Source organism: Alosa pseudoharengus, unplaced genomic scaffold (assembly GCF_046254945.1).
Source record: "Alosa pseudoharengus isolate Yale_2024_CS ecotype anadromous, Long Island Sound unplaced genomic scaffold, YU_APseudo_1.1 YU_APseudo_1.1_scf_16, whole genome shotgun sequence".
Taxonomy (NCBI): domain Eukaryota; kingdom Metazoa; phylum Chordata; class Actinopteri; order Clupeiformes; family Clupeidae; genus Alosa; species Alosa pseudoharengus.
Window position 1 is genome coordinate 12,403,913 of NW_027468630.1, and position 26,281 is coordinate 12,430,193.

The 26,281-nt window shown below is 43.2% G+C and overlaps 1 protein-coding gene across 2 annotated transcripts; it reads right to left on the bottom strand.

Moving 5' to 3' along the window:
• Nucleotides 1–1,125: 1,125 nt before the first annotated feature.
• lsp1b (lymphocyte specific protein 1 b) lies at nt 1,126–26,248 on the bottom strand. 2 transcript variants are annotated; one of them, XM_076287076.1, is made up of 14 exons: nt 25,913–26,246; nt 20,098–20,244; nt 17,701–18,058; nt 17,477–17,613; nt 16,480–16,729; nt 16,008–16,145; nt 15,150–15,191; nt 14,629–14,672; nt 13,277–13,358; nt 12,113–12,253; nt 11,782–11,880; nt 10,682–10,768; nt 10,324–10,420; nt 1,126–2,068 (listed from the first exon to the last, which is right to left on the bottom strand). In XM_076287076.1, exons 1-14 carry the CDS (start codon nt 25,969–25,971, stop codon nt 2,055–2,057), a joined length of 1,695 nt encoding a protein of 564 aa, XP_076143191.1. In that variant the 5' UTR covers nt 25,972–26,246; the 3' UTR covers nt 1,126–2,054. The 2 variants fall into 2 exon arrangements, with proteins under 2 accessions (XP_076143191.1, XP_076143192.1); XM_076287077.1 differs by lacking the exon at nt 15,150–15,191 and having other exon boundaries at nt 25,913–26,248.
• Between the last annotated feature and the right edge of the window lie 33 nt (nt 26,249–26,281).

Sequence of the window (26,281 nt, forward strand, 5' to 3'; positions counted from 1 at the left end):
TTTTTTGCATGTTGCATTGTATAGCATGCACTGCTTATGTTGGCTAAAGAATGCTATACGTAGTATCTTGCACTTGTACCTTGAAGAATGTTAAGAATTTTGTGAACGATAAATGCTATCAAGTACTTTATTTCTACAGCAGTAATATGTAATTCATTATTGTCAATACAATGATATGAGTAATAGTAAGAACTTTGGGAGTCTTAGCACCCTACATTTAAAACCCTTAAACCAGTGTAATCTCTCTCCAACAGACGGATCAAGGGTCGTCGTCATCCATCATCAAGCCCTGGTAAGTCATATGAGAACGTGATCTTTTTCCATCCCTTATTGGATGGCCTCATACATAAATCAATGTACCAAAGTGATTAGTCAACTTATACTTTCAAATTCTGTACTTTGTATGATCAATTTCTTTGCAAAGGAATTGTGCAAGTTGTTGTTTGTGGCCACTATTATTATACTGCCCCCTCTCAAGCATGTATGGTAGTGGTGCCCCATATATCCAGTGCCTTAAATGGATGACCTCTACTCATGTGTCCGTCTGGGTCTTGTGTCTGGTTGTGTGTTAAACTCATTTTCAAATGTAATCCTTCCATGGAGGCTTTGGAAGACACTGGCTGAACACCTCACATTTCAAATCATCAACACACTCATGATACAGTACAGTATATGTTATGGTTGATGTTTTATCATTTGTGGTCAGAAACATCTGCTGTTGTAGTTAATGCCAAATGCAGAATGAGTCCTGCAACCTGACATTATGCCAGCACTCTCTGGTGAGGCCTACAAAGTTGAGCTGCTCCTCAACTTTGAGTACTTACCAAGCCCACTAACCCACTAGCACAAGTATTTTGGAGTTCTTTAAGTGTTTCAAGTGAACCTTGAAATCTATACTGGTAAGATTAATACTATTCTTAGGTAATTTTACTAAGTGTGACTTATGCTGCTCTCTAAGGATCAAGTTAAAATTAGGTCAGAACTGACAGGGTCCTTATTGCCTACTCATGTTTTATGCCTAGTGCTTGGGTGAAAAAGGGGACTGACTGAAAGTATACATATTATACATATGCAATTGTTCATCCACACTTGTAACTTTCACAGGAAAGAAAAACAATAAGCAAATTGTATTAAACATCATTTATGTGCTATTTTCATCATTGATCCCAATCCACAACTTTTTCCCAGCATCTTCTAGCTTTATATGAAAACGAAAAAATGGAAATAGGAAATGAATGTCTGTAATACAATGATCAACAAGTAGGGTCAATTATGTTTAGCAATGCCAGCCTGTGTAAACTTAATAATAGGACTACATATTTATTTAGCCAAGTAAAAACCCTCTATAAATACACAAGGTTAATTTCACTTGGCTTTCATGATGATGACTTATTTCTTAGCTCTAGCATACTTTCTCCACTCTGTTATTTAAAACCACTTCACTACAATGTTTTGTATATCTTGAAGGTGGTTTTGAATGTTTGACACATTAAAAATGCTTAGGCAGTCAAAGCAAGTCTTTATCATTGTGACAGAACCTCAGTCTATGTTCCTGAAAGCCACATGCAGTGCAAAATGAATAGAAAATAAACGCAGCTAGCTGTCGATTCACATTAATAAAACATTGCAGGCATTCAGACAGACAAGTACGTACTGAAGAACAATCCATGCTTATTCCCAGTTTATTGCTCCTGATTCTGTTTCTATACCTATTTCTGAAGCAACTGCGGGACTTAAAACAACAACAGTCTCTTCAGTGTTTTAATAACATATGGAATTACTGAAATTGGAACTGGGTCAATAACAAAAAAAAATGATAACACTGTAATCATAAATACAAAACAAATATATTGACAACAAAGCAAAACATATTTAAAGGATAGAATAGATTGGCATTATCATAGGGTACATAGGAAATACTGAAATGATAACGAATGACCATGGAAAATATTAAATGTTAAAAAAGGGGGATCTAATGTCTAATATCCTAGGTGAATGTGAGAGAATTGTCACAATGTCTTTGAATGCTCTGAATCTGCTTCTCAGCTGGTCTTTCATAAGTCTTCACCTGAAAAATTGACAGAAGATTGAATTAGTTTAATTTACAAAGGAGGACTGAAGCATAGTTGCAGCATCAAAACCATTTGTATGTCATAATTTCTTTTAAAGTCTCTTAACTCCTAAGTAACATTTTCCTTTATATTCCTTTTTATTTTCCAGGGGGTTGAAATGGTGATGGCGGTCAGTTTTAGCAATGGACCCCTTCCTGACCTGGAGCCCTCCCAGTACCCTCCCCCACTGCTTCCCAAGCCAGGCAAGGATAACGCCCGCCTGCAGAAACTCATCAAGAAGTCAGCCAAGAAGAAGTCTTCCTCCTGTTCCCAAACCCCCATCCCTTTCCGCTCGAATCTTTCTCCAGTTAATGAGATCAGCGACTTAGAATTTAGTGACACCTCAACGCCACCAAGAACACCAGACGTCCCGCTCTATGGCAGTTCCCTCAACCTGAACTGCTACTCAGCCAGACCCTTCTACCAGCAGTCACCCACACCCTTGTCATACCGACGTAACTCTCCTTTTCATGGATCTGAGGCTGCATCTACGCAGTCATTGTCAAATTTGGCTCCTGTGCCTGAGTGTCACATCGCACCCCTGTATGCATGTTCCTCATTTCTGTTTGATGATGCCACCCCCATCACTGAGCTGTCAATCACAGAACCCACAGCCAAAGCACCTGAGCCAGCCGCTGGTCAAACAATCACACCAGGCCCGTATGGACCGAGACCGGCTGGGGTCTGTCCAGCACCACCAACCTTACAACAGCAATCCCAAGCACCTTTGCCAAGTTCTTTGACTGCAACAGTTCCAACCCAAGCCTACACAGCCCCCCCTCAACCTCCACCTCAACTCCAAGGCCCCATCTCAAGTGCCTTACCCCAGCCCTTTACAAAAGGCCACTATGGATCCACTGAGGCTACCCCTTTCCCAAAAGCAGCGCCCGGACAACAGAGTTCTGGTTCTTTACAAAGACATTTGTCAACTTCAACTCTAACACTTGGATCTAGTCTACCCCAAGTGCCACCACCTGTTTCTAGTACTTTCAATCAGACGTCCATACCAGGATCCTATGGGCACAAAACGTCAATCCCACTATCCAATCAACCACCAGGACAACAGCTAGCTCCAATGGCCCCCTCAGCCCCTCAACCAATACAAACATTTGGAAGTGCTCAACCTCCTAGTATCGCAAACCAACTCTCAGCAGGCCCTTATGGACCCACTGCGGCTGCTCAATTTCCTAGTTTCCCAAACCAACAATCGCAATGCCCATATCGACCCACTGTGACTACTCAAGCTTCTAGTTTCCCAAACCAATCAACACAAGGCCCGTATGGACCCACTGTGACTACTCAAGCTTCTAGTTTCCCAAACCAATCAACACAAGGCCCATATGGACCCACTGTGGTTATGCCTCCACCAAGACCATCTCAAGAACAAATGCTCCCTGTACCGTTTCAAAGCTCTCCAGAAACTCTTGCTCCTCCACAACTTCCTGTCTTTGCCCAGACCCCAAGTCAACCTCATGTGCCAGTCCTGGCGTCAGTATCAGTCACAAACCATAAGCCAGAGCCTGAAATGTATTCACAGGGCTCTGCCCCTCACATGGTTTCTGGAGAGTTATCTGCCATGAAAAAACACTTGAAAGTATATACATCTAAAGCCACATTTTATGAGTTATCTAAGCCTCCATCTCTTCAAGACATAACTGGACTTAACACATCCTACAATGGAGCATCTCTTTCAACCATACACAGGGAGAAAACACCTACCTCTGAGGTGAAGAAGAGTGTGACTTCTTCCTATGATCCTACAGGAAGAAAAACCCCATCAGGGCGACCAAAGACTCCTGCTTTTCAGGTCTCTAGGGCTAAAACTCCAGTTTTAGAAATATCTAAAGCCAACCCACTGCTCTTTGCTGCACCTCCTACCTTTTCCTCCACAAGGGATGTCCACCATGCAGTTAAAAAAGAGGTTCAGGGACCCACATCGTCTATCATCACCAGAAGCGAAATATCTGCTATACCCCCTAATCCTCTAAAACCTTCTGTGCCACAGGAAATAAACAAAGCTCAAATTCAAAATGGCATTGACTTAAACGAGCCTCAAAAAGAAGTTAGTCTAGCAGCTAAAGTTATCGCTGAGGCCCTGTCAATACCCAAGTTACCATCGGACGTTTCTTTAATGAGAACAAAACCGACAGAGGCCTCTCAGCTAAATGCTACAGCAAGTGTGGAGCCTGTGCCTACTATGGCCCCACAGGAGTATCAGATTTCCAGGGCTCAGACATATGAGGCAGTTGCACCAGCGACACCCTCAAATGAATTTACCATACCAAGATCTGTGAGCCAGGGCCTTCCAGTCCCTGCACCTCCCCCTCAGAGCTATCAAAACCCCATCACACCCTATCAGACCCCGATCACCCCAGTACACTGGTCACCAAGACCTCCATCACGATTACTTGGAAATCAAAGACTGAATGCATCGACAAGTGAGCTCCACAAACCTAGGGTGAAATCAACCTATTACGGACTGACTCCTGTTGAATATGCTGCTTACGGGGGAATCAAGACTTATTATGGTCCCTCTGCAAATAAGACACAGTCAGGTGATGCACCCAAAAGTTGTCTAGATGATTTGTCATCTTCAAGAACAGTCAATTCAGCAACACATGATATAAATTCCTCAAATGCTATGAATAAACCTGAGGAAAACTCACAGCAACTTGAAGGAACTACAAAACTGCAAAGTGAGGCACAGAGTGGAACTAAGCTGAGCACCTCCATGATCCATCTGTCTACATCTCAGAACTCTTCAGCAGTGACTACATCATCTGATAACACTGTGAATCAGTTACAAACACCAGTATCTGATGAGAAAATCCCTGATACATCTGTATTAGCTAGACAGGCTCAGGAAACACCAACAGAAGGTGTGTCAAGACTAAATGCACCGGTATCATCCCAACAAAAAGATATGGTGCAAAGTTCAGGCAGACAGGCAGTTCTGGCGAGCTCAAAGGAGCCCATTGAACAAATAACTGAATCAGTTATGGCAAATGGGTGTACTGTGAGAGAAGATTTGAAGTCATTTTCGGTGAAAGACAAAAGAACACTGACGACTTCGGTCCTAACCCATGGACAAAGTATGCCTATTTACCCTTTGCTCAAAACAAACATTAACAATGAAAGTTCACATGCTGCAGAAATGCCAGTGAAACAAATGGCACAACAAATGCCTCAATCAACTTTGTGCATTCAAGAATCCACATCTAAACAGCAAGTTATAGTCAGCAAACTGTCATCAAATTCAACTTCACAACCTCTTCCAAATAATTCTACTTTGTCAAAAGTCCAGTCAGATATATCCACAGAGACCAAGAAATTGACAAAGACCACTGATACAAACTCTCATAGCATTCTTGCTACCTCAAATGCAGCTACTACAAAGTCAAGTGTAGAGACCACAGTCTCTAAAACTATTACAGGCACATCTACAATAGAAACAAACACTAAAACCACTTCAAAAACGATCAATTCAGAACCATCCAAAACACTTCCTGCAGTCATGCCTTCTGCCATCAATTTGGCAACAGATTTAAATTCTTTGGTTATCCCTACTAGTGATAGTCAGTTATCAAAAAAGATTGCTGACAGCATTAACTCCCCAGATGTATCAAAATATGTTAATCCATTCAGTAGTACCAGTGCAGTTCCCTTACATCCACCTACAAAACCAGATAACAAAGAGACTGGACTTCCTAGCATGGTCAAAACAGGAACTGAAACTCCAGCTTCAGACACTAAAGCTGACACTTTAACAAAATCAGTTATCTACTCCAGAGCACTAACAAATCCTTTTAATGATCTCACCACAGCTGTCAAACAATCAGCTAACTCTACAACAAACATAGGAACAACTCCAACAATGGCCAGGAGAACTTTATCAACCCCAACCATGGAAAGGAGGCCCACTTCAACTCCAACTGTGGACAACAGAACCACTTCAAATCCAACCATAGACAGGAGAACCACTTCAACTCCAATCATGGACAGGAGAGTCTCATCAACTCCAACCATGGACAGGAAAATCTTATCAACTCCAACCATGGATAGAAAAAACACTTCAAATCCAACTATGGACAGGAGAACCACTTCAACTCCAATTGTGGACAGGAGAACATCTTCAACTCCAACTATGGAGAGGAGAACCTCTTCAACTCCAACCATGGACAGAAGAATCTTATCAACTCCAACCATGGACAGAAGAACTTTATTAACTCCTATCATGGACAGGAGAACCTCATCAACTCCAACTATGGACAGAAGAACCCCTTTAACTTCAATCATGGACAGGAAAACATCCACAACTCCAACCATGGTCAGGAGAAATGTAACTACTCCAACTTTGTCAACAACTCCAACTATGGACAGAAAATCTTACACAACACTGTCTACAGAAAATAAGCTTTATGCAAAATCAACCATGGATATCAGGCAGTCCATCAAATCTGACAGTGAGATTAGGTCCTCTGACATGCTTTTTGCAGACAATGGATTATCTGCAAAGTCCACCATGGACATTAGGGCCTCTGTGATGACTGCTGACACTAAACAAATGATGAACACAAGACAATATCTTTCACCTAGATTAGAGAACAAATCCATACTTGCGACTGGCTCTTCCACAAATTCTTCTGGAGATGGTAATGTCAGCCATTCATTAGAAAACAAACCAAATCAGAGTACAGATGAAAATGCTACTTCCACCAGTATGTCTGATGTTAAAGTCACAGACATAGTTGAAAAAAACTTCGATCTATCAACCAAGTTTTCTTTGAAGCTTACAAAAGACAACAAGCCCTTCGTACAAACAAGTACAGGCCTTATGCCACCCCACAAGATCAAAAATGATACAAAGAATGCAACAATCACTTCATCTGACTCAAAGTCTACAATGGACTCAAAGGTACCGACTGAAGTGAGTTCTGATTCTAAACACCCAACCTCAATAACCATAGAACAGGCGCAAGTATCTGTCACAACACCACAATCACATGCCCCCATTAAAACAATGCAAACAGAGGCTCCAAATTCAAGGAAGACATCTCTTCCAGCCATAGATAGGCAAACACCTACAATCACAACAGCCCAATCCCAACCGCCACTCCCAAAAAATCAAACCAAATCTCCAGTGACAATACAGCCACAAGTTTTAACCACAGTCACCACCACAAAACCACCAGGCTCAACAGTGGAAACACAAGCTACAGTCACAACACAACCTCAATCCCTTCCTCAAGCACAATCTGAAGTTACCGCCACAGCACCACAACCACAAAACCTATTCACAACAACGCAAACAGAAGCCTCATCCACAGAGAAAACACGACCTCCAGTTTCAATATCTCAGACACAACCTATAGTGGAAGTGGCACAAACAGTGCCACCAGCTGATTGTGGTGATATTATCGAGGACAAGGTCTCAACTGCAACAACAAACCATAAACAGTCTGCCTCCTCAACTACACCTTCAGCAACACAGAAGAAGGTGGATGAGGTATCGAATGCTGCCCCAAAGGCAGTCAATAGGGCCAAAGCATCACTGAAACCCAAAGGACTAAAAGCCAAGCTGAGTGGCTGGGGTAGACTAAAGAAGCACATGGTGGTTGAACCTGAGGAGGCCAAGTTTCCTGAACTGGATCCAGAGATCAAGGAGGCAGAGGATGACAGAAAGAAGGGGGGTGAGGGCAAAGATGGAAATACTGCTGGTGCCAAAGATAAACCCACAGAACAGGAGATTGTTAAGAAGGAGGCACCCCCCAGGGCTATGAAGATGTGGGATGCAGTTCTCTTTCAAATGTTCTCCACCAAAGACAAAATCTTGAAGCATGTGAATGCCAATAAAAGTGAGGAAGATGATAAAAACCCCTCAAAAGAAAGCCAGGTTGACATCCCTTCGTTTGTGTATCATTTGCCTATCCTTCTTTATAGTCCACGTTTTGATGCTAGGAAGCTAAGGGAGGCTGCTGAAAAACCACTGAACAAAATTGCTACGATGTTTGAGAGGGGTCTAATACAACGCAAAACTCAAGAAGAGGAACCCAAGGACTTTAACAGAACAGCGAGAGGATTCGGTATGTCAAAGTCCAAAACAACTGATGTCTGAGAGCAATGGATTTTTCAGATGTTTATTTTTAAACCTTCTAAATGTATCCAACTCAGATCAGTTTACCAAGAAGAGAAAAGACAAGCTATCATTTCAAGAAGGATTTGCTAGCAGGCGTTTACAAACTTTTAGCTTTAGCTACACTGTACACATGGTACATGCTTGAGAATGTCCAGTTTTTTTTTTACTAATTGCTTTTAACCTGAGCATGGGTGTGGCAGAGTATCTACCGTACTGGGCCCGGCACTGCGGGTGTTTCTGTGTGAAAATAGAGCTTGTACATTCCTGGATTGACAGTGTGGAAGGACAGTATAAGACGGACAAGCACAGCTGTGTGAGGCAGTGACTTCATAAGCACAGGGGGAGGGAGGCTGGAGGCCAGGCCTGGGGTGCTATATTTAAGGTATGTATATTGAGTATAACAGTAAAATCTGTAGGTTTTTCATGAAACAGTTTCCGGAGGTGCACAATAAATTAATAAATTATTGCAAATTGGACAAACTTTAAAATGTACAGTAGTTGATCATGTTGTCTCGGGAAATATGTTTTGACGAGGGACTTGGTGGAAATGTTTTAGATTTGGAATGGAGTTGGGTCATAGAATGTGACAGAGGGTTTATTGGATAACTAGCCAATGTAGTTTGACATGAGCAAGTAAAGTGGATCAGGGTCCTCTAAGTATCCTGTGCATAGATGGCATGTTGTTATTAGAAGATGAGAGAAAATCCTTGGATGCTCTGAGGGTACGGAATGGCTTAAGTGTATTTAGGGGATGCCTTAATGCAGGTGCCTTCTGTGGGAATCCTTTCTATGGCTTTGAAGACACTGTCTTACAATGTTGTCCATGTCATTAATAGCAGTACAGTATATTTTTGTTCGAGGGGAGGGTAATTTTGGATGTTCTACGTTTTATCTATGGTTGTTTTTACTTGCATGTTCAATATTTTAAGAATAGTAAAGAATAAAGTGCAAAAGTTTTGTATTTCAATGAGTATATTTGCTTTTTGATGGATTGATTAAAGTAATTTCACACACTTGTTTCAACCATTCTAAACGTCTTAATGTTGTGTTTTGACATGTTTGTACAGTGTTTCATATATACTACTTTGAATTTACACTAATTAAAATATAGAGACCCAGACTACGCATGCAAGGCTTGTTTCAATAGTCTCTACAAATACTTATTTACCACCATAAAGTATGGCTCCATCACAGGTATGGTTTTGTAGTTGTGTACAGATTTGGCTTGTGTGTGTTGTTAGCAGAAAATGTTTCTGAAAAGTCCTGTCGGTTTAGATTTTTAAATATTCATAACCTTTGTACTTTGGCTAATGTATTCAGTGTACAAGGTAAATGCTTACAGTCTGTCCCACACCAATTGTTCCACAAACATTTGTTCATAATTTATAACCATACATTAAAGTTAAAGTTAACCCTAATTTAAGTGGGTCTTTGAATGGCAGGCGTGACCTGCACTAGGTAGAATCCTGGTCAGGTATGTGAAGAATCACAAAGACAGGACAGTACTACTTGTGTCAAGGCACACATAATCCTAGTTCCTGCTTCCTGACAGTCTTGCCCAGTGTGCTTAAATACTCTGCTCTCCACACCTGGCTACCCTCCCCTCACAAAGTCACATGGGATTAGCAAACCTCTCTAATGCCCAACCCATCCACATGTATAGGGAACCAGACAAGACACTAGCATGCCCTTTTAATGGAAGAGATGTGCGTAGGGCTGTGACAGACCTCTCCTATTAAAGGTGATGATAAGTAGCCCATGGTGTGAGGATCAAAGTCAGCACAACATGACAACTGTCTGATTTATTCAAATTAGTTTCACATACAAAGTGGCTCGTCAAATGACAAAGTATGACAATGGCAAAAGATATTATCTTGGTCATGAAGCAGTAGATACTTTTGTTGACACCTCAAATGGGAATTGTTACAAAAATCCTGTTTTATTCATTTAAATTGATATAATATGCTCAAGAAAAACATGTATTGTAAAGATATGTAATGTCATATGAGTTAATTTACTGTAAGATAGGTGTATAAGAAATTTATTTAAAAAAAAAAAACATGAGAAGGAACGTACCTGATTTCTCAAATGTGTATTCATCATCAACTGCAATCTTTTCATATTTTCCATGCCGGGTCTTGACAAATTTATACTTCTTGCCACAAGGAGTGCCCTGTAATGAAGTAAACAATTACACTTATGGTGAAAATGCTGTATATCTACATTGACTTTGCTGAATCATTATCTAGTCAAGATAATCATAACGTTAATAATTAATTCAGATGTTTTATTACTCAAATCTACACATTATGCCAATTAATGCATCTAATATTCATTAAGAGAATCTCACAATAAGCATATTTCTGTCTTATTTTTGAAAAAAGTCAAGTGACTGAGATTACAAAAAATTCTGATTTAAAGAGCAATTCAATACTTTTGCTCCGGGTCCAGAGTTTCCAGGTGAGTCTCCTAGATTTTCCCAGAGGTTCTTCTTGTTTAATACATCACCAGGCTTCACTTCCTGTTATAGAGGAAGGAACATCAATGTATTAAACCAAAACCTGACCTCTAAATGTGAACACCGTCTGAAGACATTTGAATAGAGCAGCCTAGTTAAGTGATTGATTGATGACATGACAACCAAATAATGTTCATTGAAAATTTGAACAGTAGGGGGCAGAATTTCACAGATAACAGCCACCGAGCAAACTGGATTATCTGTTGAGAGACTCCCTCAGCTGTGAACGTTCAACCAGAGCTGGTGCGCTCATTCAGTTTAATAGCAGCACTGTCTGACTTGGACTTTGTGTTCGGCCTTGTTCAGATCAATAAAAGCTATGGCAAAAGAGAGGGCAGATGGAGAAAGTTTAAGATGGAGAAATACATGTAGTGGAAAAAGAAAGTTTCAGTTACCTTGGAGAAGGAAATGGTAAGTAGAACACCAGACAGGGGAGTTGAAATAAGAAGACTGAGGGAGTAGAAGAAGAGAAGAGGGGAGAGATAGATGCAGGAGAGCTAGCAAGTCTGAACAATTCAGAATGGCCCAAGAGCTGTTTATGCAACATGTTTAACAAAACATGTATTATACATCCGTTATCCCTGAGTTTTCAATGCCTGCTAAAGACACAAATTTAATTTACATGTTATCAAAGCGGAAATGTGCATTAATGTCAGATTACATGCAGTGAGTGTCTTGCTATAGACCAATGAAGTTCATTTACAGTTACCAAGTCTTAGTATTTATACCTAGCAACTACTTTCGAAGGAGAGGTCATCTTTAGCTAGTATTTATTAATGTTGGGTAATGTTTCAAGATCAAGGGTTTAGCATGCCTGCCAAGAGACACATAACTGCTGTCCAAGCTATTTTAGATTGTGTGTTTACCTTAGTGACATAAATGCTGTCATCTTCACATAAACTACTCACTCTTATGGTTACGGAGCCATACACATGAATGAAAAACTGTGGCAGATCTCAGTCACAGCAACTGCACTTTTTTTTGCTGTTAAGTATAACTCTCATAGATCATCTCACCGCTGCCTTCGAGGGCGAGGTCTTCACACTCCCGTCTGAGCTGCCCTGTGCCCATTTGGTGATAAGGTCAGCCACACCCACCTTCAACTCCTCTGCATCCTAAGGCACAGACATTGAACACGGTGTTATTATAATTATATTACATTAGTAGATTTTAATGTAAATGGCTGTGCTGTAAATGTTCTTTTAATGTATTCAACATATATAGTATTCCATGACCATTTCTGTCCTCTCCACTAAATGTACAGGGCAGATAACAGAACATCTCTCTGTAACAGAACAAAACAGATATCTTATGTACATATGTCCATGGATTAGTAAACTACTGTACTTTGGATGGAGTGGTCTTTGAGGCATTCTGGTTCCAGGCATCTCCTGCTTCAAACAGGCTCTTCTTTGAGGCCACGGGCTCAGGGGGGCTGGGGATCTCCATCAAAGCTTGCTTGGCTGCTTTGGCTTCCTTTGAGGAAATCTGTAAGCACAAGTGGGGGTGTTATAAATTTTGGGGCCTGACAGGCTTTGTTTGAGAGGAAACATGTTTTGTATTCATGCCATTTTGCTGACTCTTGCGGTTGTTTGAAAACAGCACACACATTTCTTTGCGTTTGCCAAAGACGGCCAAGGGCATTGGAGATAGAATTACTTATTTTGGGCCATATGCTACACAGGCATGTCTAAGTGATTTCTTTTACAATTTTTCACAATTGGTACTGGCACATGTTCAGTCAGAGACGGTTCATCTGGGTGTGGATCCCAAGAGCCATACGGCTAGACATTAGCTTAAAAAATTGTATGACTAACAATATTACTTTTGGCTGGACGCACAGTGTGTGCATAAGTCTGTCATTCTTGCAGGTGTATCTGACTTTGTTCCAAATGAGGATGCTGCTGGCATATGGTGAAAAACATGAGCAGGTGGTTACACTGGGCTGTGTTCATTGTGTAAGACCTGGTTTGGCTCCAGGTAATGATGTTGGGACATGGTGAGGAACTTGTGAATGACTACTGGTTCTGAGTCAGTAGTGACATTTCTTCACATCACAGTGCTACAGAGGATAGTGACTCAATCAGTCCCGCACATCTGCTTTCCCATAACTGAGGGGGGCGGTAGGCAAACGGGGTATTTGTGTACCACCCCCAGCCTGCAGTTAAATCTGCCAGCCCAGGTATGACGTGTTGTAACTCTGAGACGAGACAACACCTCAAAGGCTCAAAGGGCCTCCTAGTTCATTCTCACTGACAAGGGGAAACGCAAGATGATTTGTTAGATAGAGACGCAGACTACGTCAGTTCATGTATGAGAGCATGGCTTGGATTGAACGAGTAGAACATGTCAGAGCATGTACACTTCACATCAGTGTCTGGGAAACAGGTCCTGTGCAAGGTGAAAATTACGCGTTGAGAAATGCACTTTTTTTTTTTTGAAGTTTGACTCATGCTGGTGTTTAGTATCTGACCCTCATGAACCGCCATAAGCAAATGGAGAACAGCTTACCTCAATGGCCTGATTGTACTGTTCCAGTCTGTCGTCAATCTTGGCAATTGGTACAGGAGGTTGAGCGCTCTTCAGGCTGTTGCTGTTTTTAAGAGGGGGGGGGGGAGAAATATTATTTGAAAATAACAGCTAAAGTATATTACATGTCATCCATTCATGACTTGGAGATGATAACTGTATTTAGTACTGTTTGCCAAACTAATGTCCAAGGACTGGATTTAACCTCCCAATGGTTTCACAATGGTGCTTTGTTCCATATCGAGGACTTTGAGCAATCATACAAACTAACGAGTCTACCTTCTAACTCATTAAGTATGTGTATCATGCTTGCAGACAGAGGAGTACATCCATATTATATAGCTGATATCTGTGCCAGGCAAAAAATAGTGTACTATAATTACAGAGCACAAGAAAGGAGGTGAAATGATAGGTTTGTATTTCTTTTCCTTTCCGGTATTCATTTTTATGTGCTCTTTGAATCTTCTCCAGCCGTCTTGGATGAGATCATGCTGTAGTGATTAGAAAAAGATTTGGGAATCTTAACCGAGGCTGTCCTAAGGAGAGACAGAGATGAATGAACAGTGAGGGAAGGTGTTTGGATAAGACCCGATGATGTCATGCTCTCTTCACTGGAGAGGGGTGAAGTGGCGCCGGCAGCGGCAGGACCTGAGGCAGGATGTCTTCCGTCATGTTTACATCAGCGAAGTGAGATGCTTCCTCTCCCCCGTCGCTGCTGGCATCTCAGCAAACAATGAAAGGATGCTCTGCACACCGATGGCAAAGTGGAGCCCCCCTCAGCCAGCTAAGTCGGCCCAATTGGATGTCAAACGTGTGACATACAGACAAGGATTCTCATTTCCTTCATCTGAAACCTTGATCTTAACATATCTTAACTCTGTGACTGTGACTGTCTGATTCACTTTCAAGACATCTGCCAGGCAGCATCCTACTGCACATATCTCTGTGTGGCAGCAAGCTGTTTAGCACTGATAGTGAACAGGCTCAGACAGTGTGGAGCCTGACAATGGTTGTGAGTGCATATCTCACCAACCACCAAATGCAAACACCAGGGCAACATCTGGAGTGGATTAGCTGTGCCATAAATCATGTTGAACAAAAGTAACGCAATAAAAGGAAAAGTCGCACCCAATTGCCGGGCTCCTGTCAACTTTACTGTCACACAACACTATCCATTTAGCCAAATGTGGATACGGACAAAGACACAACTAGCGCTTTTATCACCGGCAGACCACACGTTTATGACCACATCCCTAGTTTCCACACCCGTGAAAGTCACCTAGTGTGTATACTTCCTATTCAAGAGGACAACTGGGTTATGTCAGTGAACTCACCTTTTCTTAAGCGAGCATTTCAAAGACTCTGTTCTCTCTGTAATCTGAGGAGAGAGAAATGGATTGGATTCAATGTCAGATCACCACTTGGCATGTGCACAGTAACTGAGGGAAACTGGCAGGATGCCTTCATGCTGATCACACAGTTCAGGTGCTGTCATCTGTCAGATAGCTGTCTTCAACAAGCTAACATAGTGCTTATCCCAGTCATTTCACCCTTCTCTGAGAGTACTCCTACAGTAAATAGTCTTTAAAGTGCTTAACATACTTTCAAGTGCTTCACATTGTCGTTGACCATATGTTTTTTTTGAAAGACAACTTTTATTATTATGAAATAAACGACTATTCCAAAAAGTTACTGCAGAGACTGTAGGGACACAAAAGCACAACACATCCAAAGCAGCACATAGAGAGCTGGCAGATGCTCATCACACCCACATTCAAACCACAGTTTTGGTTCTTTCCCACTGCACCTTGGGACCATGAAACCTGAACCAGTGGTTAGTGAGTGACAAACTCACCGAGCATGTGCTTTCTGCAGTCACCCTCTCTTCATTCTCATTCTGAAATTACACAGGCAGAAGCACATTGGCAGCAAGAATGATTCAAGCATAAAAAAGGCAGACACCACACTTGCTGCAGACAGACACACATACTTTGCACAGGAACACACTGCACAATAGGATTTTTTTTTTTTTTTTACAATTTTAGAAATGTTGTGGAGGAAAAAAACTGAACCCACGTCACAGAGAATGTTTAGCCAGTCTTGATTAGTCAGTGTGAGAGATAGATAGCATCTCTTTTTTGTCCGACTAATAGCTTTGTCAGACTGGTAGGTCTCTGAAAGGTTGCACACATGCAGTGTTAGATAGGACTACACCTATGTCCGGAGAGTGTAGATGTTTAGATATCATCTATAGTCAAGGCAAGAGCACAGCAAACACATGCAGTGAACAGTTGATCCAATTCTGTTATGTCCTAATGTTGCAAAGGAAACAGAGGATATGTCAACATGCAATGAAAGGGGAAGCAGCAACAAGTCAGGAGGACAAAACGGGTACAACAGACGAGCATGTGCAACACTGCTTCACACCAAATACTCATGTCTGAAATCAATTACTTATTGTGATTATACAGCATTTCACAGATCAAACACCTAACCACCTCACCACCACATTTACATCATCACATCCAACTTACTGGATAGAACTGAATGAGAAGCTTCTGAATGTGATGCATGAAAAACAGAACATAAATGCCACCAGTAGTAATGAGATATTGGGAAGCTTTTTAATAAGCATTCAGCATGTAGGCTACAGTATGAATAGACATCAGGCTACGCGATAAGTGCTATCAGGCATGCCTGTAGCCTAGCCTACCTTAAAAGAGGGGCTCCTGGGACTGAGAGGACTGAAGGGCTCCTCCTCGGCGCTGGAGGTGCTCAGGCGTTTCATCCTCCTCTCCGTGGCCTCCATCCTCCTCCGCTCGATCTCCTCTCGCATCCTCTGCCTCTCCTCCTGATGGACCAAAAAAAGCATTCACATAAGAACTCATACGTTGTGTGATGAGATGCATTTAAGATGTAACTAAGCAGAAGCTAACTAACTAACTAACTAGCGTGCTAATGTCAGCCACATTAGTGTAGGCCTTCTGGGTACTCAGATTAGTGTAGGCCTAGCTAGTTTGTAGGCTACGACAGTTGTGTTTATCTTTTTTAAATGGATTTGATTGTTTTAGGATGTTATACAAACTAGTTCCCTAAAAAACCTGCATTATGTAAGAGCTTATGTGTGAACTTGATATGCCTGATATGTCTGTGTGTTGTGCAAGGGCGGGCTGCGTTCATTTGACCTCCTCTCTGGCTTTGCGCAGCTGCTCTTCTTCTTCCCGCCGTCTTTCCTCCTCCTCGCGGGCGCGCCGGCGCTCCTCTCTCCTCATGTTGAGATCCTCGAGCTCCTGCTGGGCATCCATGCCCTTCTGCCTCAGCTCGTCTAATTCCTGCTGCTCCTTCTGCTGGTGGCTTAGTCGGATGCTCTGCAGTTTGGCCTCCCGCTCCTGGGCAGCCTCGAATGCCTCATCATCCTCTGCAAGACTCTCAGCCCTGTGGTGACAGCAAATTAAGTGAGAATAGTGAGCTGGTCATATAAAAACCACGAATATTACGTATTTAATAGGTTTTAAATATGAGTGTATTCACTGCAGATTTGCATGAGCTAGTTTTGTTCTATAGGTTGCACACCACATTACACAGTCATAGCAGAGACTTTCATAGTTCTAAAAGTCTTAAAATCATAAATCAGAAAGCAACAACACTTAGGCTACATTTCCATCTGGCTAGATTTCCAAACTGATATAATTGTGGCCAAGTGGTTTACCTGACTCTGTGGTAGCTGGAGGAGGAGGATGATCGTCTTCTATCTGTCATGACTGACTGTGTATAATTATGTGTTCCTGTTCAGTTTACACTAAGCTGAACAGGAACTGGAAGGATGTCAAATTTGAGGAAGTCAAGAAAGTTACACCAATTTGTGTGATTTCTCAATATGTGTTCAACTCATGTGTAACTTTCTGTGGAATGTTAGAATATTTGCATCTGTTTGTCTGAGCATGTAGCCTACCTTCACTAGGAATTATGTTGAAAACAGGTACATGTGGTCACCTATTTTCACTGCTAATATCTACTGTTCCTGACTGTAAAAGAAACTATTAGCTCAGTCCGGTGCTTTAGAATAATGTTCAACAGTGATGAAAGGCAACATGACTGAGCTAAAACCAGTGGAGATGACTTGACACAGGCTGAAATTACATGAAATTATGAAGCCCATTCTAGCCTATAATGGTCTCTTACCTTGGTATGATCTTGGATGTGGTCATGTGTGATGTCACATCCCCTCCGTCTGTCACTCCATTGCCGTTCATGTACCTCACATCGTGCTGCAGGACCAGCTTGGACGTGTATGAAATTATCAGCGGCTTTTTGTCTGCCTGCAAGAAGGAAATATGTGCTTATTTGAGAGTCGGTGGAACCTCAGTTCTGTAGGTCTTATTTGATACTTGATTGTTGCATTGTACCTTGGCCTTTGCTCCTGTTTTCCTGATGTCCTCCTCTCCCTCCCAGTCTCTGTGACCCGTGTCCTCCTGCTCCTTGTGTCTTCGCCAGCTCCAGCCCTCCTCCTCCTGTGGCCCTCCTCCTGCTCCGTTCTGCAGTGGTCTGTGTGTGGTGGACTTCAGGATGGAAACGCTCGTGCTGGTGTGTCTGGTGGTGCCGTTCTGTCTGGGTGGCGCCGGTACCGTTCTGTCCTCCTCCGTCGAACTAGCGTGCTCCTCCATGCGCTTCTGCCGACGCTTCTCCAGCCTCTGGGTCCAGTCGCTGAAGCCCTCGTCCTCCTCCATGGCTGACTGGTGAGAGGGCTTGAAGTCACTCTCAGAGCTACAGAGAAAATAAGACAAAAGGGTCGGAATTCAATGCATAATTAACCTGTGTGTCCAAGGGACTGGTTTTAAATACAAACTATTACCCAATTGGTTTACTTACAGCATTCTGTAACATTCCACCTCTATATATTTCAGTATTGCCTAACTTATAATCCTCAGCCCCGTTTACATATGTGTAAGTATATATGCCATGTGTTTCCTATGATCTACAATAGGAAAGCATACACCAAACCTAGCTTTTCTCAGTCCACCAAAAAACATACAATTTGTTCAAAATCGCACAGGGTATCGCTATTGTGGATCACCAAAGCAACTTCAAGCAGGCACAAAGCACTGACGGATGAGCTGCAGACAGCATGGTGTTTAAACAGAGGGCCATAGACAAAGCCCTGCATGTGTGAAGGTCAGCCAGCAGCCATACTGTGATCAGACGTCTGTCCCACTGTGCCCAACAAAGCGACACCTGTGCCAGTCGGCACGGAGCACCACTGGGGCACTGTTTATTTAACCAGAGGGCTGTGCCACGCAGTCAAGAGCCGGGGCCAGCAACAGGTGTGCGCCAGGCACTGGGATACCATGGAAACAAGCTGAGCGAACATGGAAATACACACAAACCGAGAGGGGAAAATGTGTTTCCTGTTTGATGCCCGTTTTATCCGAAAAGGGCTGCCATTCGTTCAGCCAGCAGTTTGCAGAGGCTGTCCCCTGAGGACTCACACTGAAAACCCTTTGTGCTCTTCATTGTCAACTGTACTGTATCTTTGTTCCTATATAAAAAGTACTCTCCCCTCCCTCACCCACATAAAACTCCAAATACTTTTGGAAGTGTAACAAAGGAAGAGCGTTCTGCAGCTGCAGTGGAGCCACAGATTTAGGCCAAACATCTTGCTTTCTTGCCACTCGGCCGCCAATGGATCATTAGCTGGTTATTACCTCAACAACAGAACGTTTTATTTTGGGCTCAGAGCAAACACTTAGCAATAAGTCATTTGGGGGGAAATCTGCCAACAAATGTTTCTCCGTCTCAGAGTTGTGCGTGTGACGCCACAACAAAACAAAATGTGAATTAAATCATATGATCATTATATTACAGATGAAGCAAAGTGCTTCTATTCTGAGCATACGTAGTGTTGTCTTTGGAGTGCTGATGAAAGCATGTTACATGCTTCATTAAGAATATTCCACTGAAGAAGCTAACTATGCACTCTCTCCATCTGGGAGATGTAGTCAGCACTGCTCACTGACACAGGCTGACTGAACACTCCATACAACTTGGCTGTATTTTCCTTTGCGTCTGGCTAGAGAGAGAGCCCAGGTCAGGGTGGACACTCATCACTTGATGATTAAAAAGGGAAATTAAAGAATGAGCACAAAAACTGTTGAAATGAGCATTAAGTCATTTGGATCCATTACAGAGTGCCACCTACAGAGCACATACTCTGCCATGTCCACAGAGATGCTTGGAGTGTTTGCTTTTTGACTTAGGAACAGAGGCAGCACAATGACTCAGTGTGGTTTCCCTTCTTGGTTTACCCAGAAAACAATCTTATCTTAGTGTGGGTCATCATTTAAATAATGACATTTTCAAACTTTACTTTATTAACAGTGACGTGATCGGTGGGCAGCTAGTGAAATGGCGCCAGCCGCATTCATAGCGTTTGCTCATCAGGACATTGTGTTAAACAAGAAGAGCTCAAAAAAGATGTGTGGTAAGTTGAGGGATTATGCAATTCAACCACAAATGTCAGGTTACCTCATTGTGGTATGGTGTGTCCTCTATCTCCATATCAATCTCTGACTTCACCAAATCGTTTGGGATGAAGGTTGATGGGAAGATAGGAAGTAATCCTTGTTTCTTTGTAAGTTCATAATTATTGCATTGGGGCATTTCAGAGAAATGAAAACTAACAGGGTTAACAACAGCCTATACTTATTGAGTTATCCTGCACCAAAAGCTCAACTACAAGCCATCAGTAACGAGATCAGTGAAGCATACAGCATCAGCCTTGGTCCAGTAAAACCCTTGATACTTACACGTCGTCCTCCAGTGTATATCCACCGCTGTGCTGGGTCTCCCCAGACCCTACTGAGCCATTCTGGGCCCCAAACCTCTGCCTGGCCCTTCGTCTCCGCTCGCGCTCGATCTCCTCTGCATCCTCAACACTCCTCTGGGCCGTTATCCTACAAAAGGGAAGGACAAACTTAGTTCATTATATCTGTCTCTGCTTGTTTTGTGATGGGTTAAAAACCTTTGGGATATCTTACAAGTAGTGACACATGCGGAAATCATGAGATGCTTAGTTATGGCATGTGCAACCATGTGTATATCCCGTACAAACGTTACCTTGCAAAGTACCATGCAAGAGCTAAGTAGATGTTCATTGTACATGTAAATCATATGTGTCAGCACTGGGAATTGCAGGGGCTACAGCATAGTGTACCGTAGCTTCTGTGGTGTCATTGCATATGTGTCAAGCAGTCATGCATGTGGGGGGACAAGAAATACTGGTGATGTCAAAGTGCATCTACATGGCTGTCTTAAGACCTGGACATCAAGAGACTCCAGTGACATTCAAGGAGCTCTATATTTAGGGACTGGTGAGCATACTTGCGTCCGGGCCATGCTGAAGTATCATTTATGTGTCTCGGGGTACAGGAGTCCAACAACTTAATGTTCTGCTGACACAGGAGCTGTAAATCAACAATTTATCTTTCAGCAGCAGAAGAGGGGCCAAAACGAGGAGTTTTAATGGACCTAAGTCACGGTCGGTGAAGTGTGAAAGACGTCACCTCATCTTACCCAAACTGCACTCCTTGGGCATTTGTTGTGTTTCCACGATCAGTGCTCCAGTGCACTAGTGCTGTCGTTTAGCTAAACTAGTGGGAGCCAGTCCAGTGGGCTTGATGAAATCATTTGTTTGAGCAACCATTACAGATAACAAACCCCCCGATCGGGTCAAATGGAGAAATCAGCTCAAAGGCTAAAGGAATGGGGTGAGAGAGGGAGAGGTCTGAAGCGGATCTGAGGTGTGAGAGTCCTCAGTGGGCTTACAGCTCTCAGCGGGCTCAGTGTATCAGATTACAGCTGCTATTTATCAGACATCTGCTATGGTGTTTGATGATCGTATTTCTGCTCCGTGCTGCCGGCTTGCTTCAGTGTTTCTGCCATGTTTTTATTGGGGTGACGCTGTCGACCATAAACACCCACCGACACAATATCCCGATCACTGTCACCCTGATTGTTTTTTGCCCTACATACAGTGTGCTTCAATTTAGCCCCTTCAGTCCAAAGTCACCAGCCGCGCTTTGCATTTTGCTCGCTGCTCATCTCTTTTTCCTGTGCTCTTGCCACTGAATTAGCTCATTGCCTTGGCTGCGCCAGTGCGCGTAAAAAATGAGGAAAGAGGGTTCGGTCACCACGGCGAGCGAGGCAGCGGTTCACCATTTAGTAGGCCAAGGGAAGGCAGTCACGTTTTAGGGGAGGAAGAGAAGTCCCTTTGGCCAGGAAAGCGGCTGTGTCCTGCCTTGCTCTCTGACAAAGATATCACATTTACAGGAAACTTCCCTGTGACTTCCTGTGAATCGACAGAGATGACCCATATATCATGGAAAGTACCCATACTTCTTCTGTTTTGGTCAAATGACTTTTTGTGCCACATGATGCATGTTTTACCTGAGGTACACATAACGTAACTGCAAGATGGCAGTGGATGTACTTTTGATTGACTCAAATGCACTATAACAATAAACAGCCATTGTTTCTGTTTAAACATCTGTGTAAATGAGAGTCTGTCCCAGCCAAACACCCTCTCTTCCCATGTAATTGTTTGGCAAAGAGCAGAGAACTTTCCTCTAGAGCCCCATGAAAGTCCAAGCAATTGTCCAAAACTTTAGCTTGGGAGCTGTTGGGAGTTCAGCTTGTTGAAACAACACCTCAAGCAACTCTGCATCTTTTGAGTGTTATTTACAAAGGGTCACATTTGCGCATCTTTTGAGTGTTATTTAAGTCTGTACAAAGGGTCACATTTGTGCATCTTTTGAGTGTTAGTCTGTACAAAGGGTCACATTTGTTTGCTTTAAGAGGTCTTATAGATCTTGGTGGTGAATATTAACCTCACTGTTTTCAGCAGCGAACAGTCAGTCTTTCAGTTTTTAAAGGAAATACAACTATACTACCACATAACTCTAGCTGAGGTGGGGCGTTTAATTGCTAGAGATTCCACTGGAAAATCTGGGGGGAGATGGAGGCTGACCGATGTCCAGGAACTCCTGGACAGGAAAATAGGTCACCGCTCCGAACCTCCAGTTCAGGCAGGAGCACAACGGCAGCCGTCAGAGGCCAGTCCACCACACAGCCTCTGACCAACAATCAGGTGCTTATTAAAACCTGTTAATCTCTTTATGCATTCATCTGTGACTTGCATTCATTTCAGGGTTGTGTGTGAACTAATTAGCATGTCACCAAACCTGGAGTTCAATATGAGCCCATAATCTCTTGCACCGCCAAGCTGACAGCATTCAACAGCTAATGACTGGACAGGATACAGGTTTTCTCTGTTTTCCTGTTGTTGACGTTGTGTTCTGAGACTAGAGCTAGGGCTTAGAGCTGAAACAGCCAGGGCTGTAATTGTCCTCATTAAACCGAATCAACAGACACAATGTCCTCCATAAAATCAGATCTCTTGTGTGTTTACTTTCAGCTATGGGCTAAATCATGGTCGTTCTTGCGCACCACAGAGACCCAACCATTCCAGTGATCAGAGGTACTTAAGCCGAGTGAATCAAATTTAGATATTAAGGGGAGAGGAAATTGAACCCATCTGTGCTGCCCTTTTCCAATTAGCCAGTATTAGTTCCCTTAACAGTTGATCATTTAGCTCAAAACAACATTAAATAGCTCTCCTGTGATGTGCTGTTTTGAGAATGCTGTTCTGAAGTGCCCCTGTGCATTCACAACACAAGGGATGTCAGAGGCTATCCTCAGGAGGAAATAACAGAGTGGCTTATTTTCTCAGATGCCTGCTTTGCATGGCAGTGATGATATCCACCACCATCACCCTATCCTACCCCTCTCCACGTATCCCTGGCTGGTCTGATGATACGAACGTGCAGTATGTCTCTCTGTGGTGAGGGCTTGGCTTGATCTGATCGCCCTCATATTTTCCACTCCTGCGAGGAGGCAGCTGAGGCCTGCGACACAGATACAGAGGGGTGGGGGGTGGGGGGGTGAGGAAGAGGAGGAGGGGGACTCGACTAGATGAGGTCATTGCCATTAGGGAGGTTTCAGCAATAAAGGAAACCATTGAGACACACTAAATATCATTTTCATGATGTCATAAAGCGACACACCAACAGGCTTGCAAAGAAACCACAGCTCATGTGGCCGCTTGGAGTCTGTGGGGCAAAACCATTGACTCCTAGGAATAATGGGGCCGATTCTGCTCGCAAACTTTACACACGAGTCCTCAATGACCTCGGTAATAACTCTGACCGAGCAGAATGTAGATATTTTCGCGAGCGTGTTTGCCAGTGAGACGCTGGTATTCACAATGCCCCTCAGTGCAGTTAAATAGAGACAAATTCACCACATTAGCTTCTCATTAGGGCGACGTAGCATAGGAGTGCAAACAGCCCTCGCTTCCTGAGCCTCTGCCCTTTAACCTGCCCCAGGCCCTGATGCACAAGATAAAGAGCAGATAAAGGACTTTCTCTGAGTTTGTCAGCTTGTTTGTGTACTGGTTTACTGCATTCTCCCCTCATCTTATCACGCTTATTTAGGAGGGGGTTTAGATGGGGCTTCTGTACAAGACAGACCAGGGATAAGTAGCTTAGCCTGGAGTAACTCAATGTGCTTGGCCACAACCAGGGCTAAATACTGGGGCAAAATAGGCTAACGTTAAACACTCTCCATTCTCCCACGTGAACCAAAAGCACGCCAGCACTCACATTCCACTTCTTTTACATCACCCCCGCAATTTCATTTTTAAAGCTCAACGGGAGGGCGCACGGGGCAGTCTTTACGAAGTGTTGATTTGAACCAGGGCCTCCTTGTAATGATTAGCACACAACGTGTCTAATAGATCATAAAGTGCAAAGCTGACACCTTGCACTGGCACCTCTGGCAAGCAGTAGAGACAGAGGAATGAGACGAGACTGACTGGGAAAGCCTGGTAGGCTACAGCACGGCGCAGTATGCCTATATCTATCAGCAGAAGGGTTGTATTTGGAGCAGAACATATTATTCCGACATATCAGGCGGCTAAGCAGCTCAGCAGGTCTGCACAGCTGTGCATCATAGGGTCCTGAAGTTTGGTGGCCGTGGTCTGTGACGGTCAGAACTGGCTTGACAGTGCTGGACCACAGAGGGTTCATAAGGGATAGCAAGAAGGGCCCTGTCTTTACAGAAATATATGGGGCGGGCAGCATGAAGAAGACCACACACAGGCACACACACAAAACACTAACACACACACACACACACACACACACACAGTCCAATGGGAACATCAACAGGATCACATGCTGAGAAAGCTTTTGGTGGGAGGTGTTTATGAATGATGTCAGTTTCCTAACTGAAGCAGAGCAATGCCAACAACAGAGAGTTTTTGAGGTCTGACATTTTAAAATGTTTATCCACAAAATAAAAGACAAGCGTCTCCTCCAAGAGTGGCTTATAAATATATTGTGGTTTAATTAATGAGACCACTACATTTTTTTAAGTGCTGGCTCTGTTACAGAACTATTGTCTTGTTCAACTATTTGTTTTTGTTCAATGTTAATGTTGTTAAAGTTTATAATGTAATCCAGATTCTCCAAACAAAAGCTGCAACAAAGACAAATGGTGATATCTGCTCTGTCCAAATTGTTATTTTAAAAGTCAGAAACACAGCAGTGATCCTTTGAACCCTATAGGCACTTCAAAGCTCATGGTTTACATTGCGTCTCAGTGGCCTTTGACCTCAGTAGTACTGCAGGATGGAGGCAGCTCAGAGGGCACTGCAGACTGATCACTCCACCCTACAGAGGGGAGCTGCCTTGAGTCAACCCCAAAGACACCCTGAAAGGCTGAGCAATCTCAAGGCTCTCAATCATGGGGGGCAGGGATACAAAGCCTACACAAAGACACACATATTCTCTCCCACATATATAGGAGGAGACCTTATTTTAACTCACAGAGAACCCACAAAAAAGTGCTCATGGAGGAAGGGGTGGATGGCAAGATAGCCAACAACACAACACAATGCAGCCACTCCCGTTCTGGAAATCATGACAGAAAATGGACCGTCAATAGCAACTGTCCGACATGATGAAAGCTGGCGATAATCTGCCTTGGAAAAATAACAGTAATCTCCCCTGATCTAAATCAAACACCTACAGATTAGTCCTAGAACAATGGGGCCGACGCAAGGGGCTGCCCCCCTGACCCACATAACTCCACAGCCTCAGCAGTCTCCGAGACACTCCCTGAATCTCCATCCAATAACAACAAGCTTTAAAGGCAATAGAGACACAGTGGAGGAATAGTGTACAACTGTTGACATCAGAGGTGGTTGGTGTTTCTGGTTATATTGAAGTGGCAGAGTATTCTGTGGAAATTCTCATCTTTATTGACGGCATGTGGCCATTTCTTTTAAATGCCAAACATGCATCCCACTAGGGAGTTACCTGTGGTCTCATGTTGCCGACATTCTGAACAAAGGACAGCATCTGGCAGTTCAATTTGAAGTCATGACATACTACACTCAGCTGAAAATGCAAACACACCTGAGACCTGATCATTTACTATGGGTGTGTGTTATAACCCCAAATTACTGAGGTGACATAACTTTGGCTATATTTTTTTACTAACCTCTGGAGATTCTGTAATCCTTGTTTGCTGGAATTTCTTCTCAGGATTGAGCTGGACATGGCTTCAGTCTGTCTGCCGGTCGACTGCTCAGCTGTGAGGAGAAGGGCTGGAAACAAAACGTTCACCCCGGTGAGCACACTCTTGAGCACACTGTGAAATGTAAAGCCCCTATCAGCCACTGAGGAGGTGTGGAGTCTCCAGGAAGGATGTTTTTTTGTGATTCCTCCCTCTCTCTCTCTCTCTCTCTCTCTCTCTCTCTCTCTCTCTCTCTCTCTCTCTCTCTCTCTCTCTCTCTCTCTCTCCTTCACACAAAAACACAGGGTTTCCTCTCCTCCTGTTTGCTGTGGGTTGGGAATGGCAGGGTTCTCT

Coding starts and splice junctions, on each gene's coding strand:
- lsp1b (XM_076287076.1), bottom strand. CDS start 25,971: ATGTCCAGCTCAATCCTGAGAAGAAATTCCAGCAAACAAGGATTACAG. Junction 18,059..20,097: donor TATACACTGGAGGACGACGT/GTAAGTATCAAG, acceptor TTTTCTCTGTAG/CTCTGAGAGTGACTTCAAGC. Junction 14,673..15,149: donor CTGCAGAAAGCACATGCTCG/GTGAGTTTGTCA, acceptor CTCTCTCCTCAG/ATTACAGAGAGAACAGAGTC.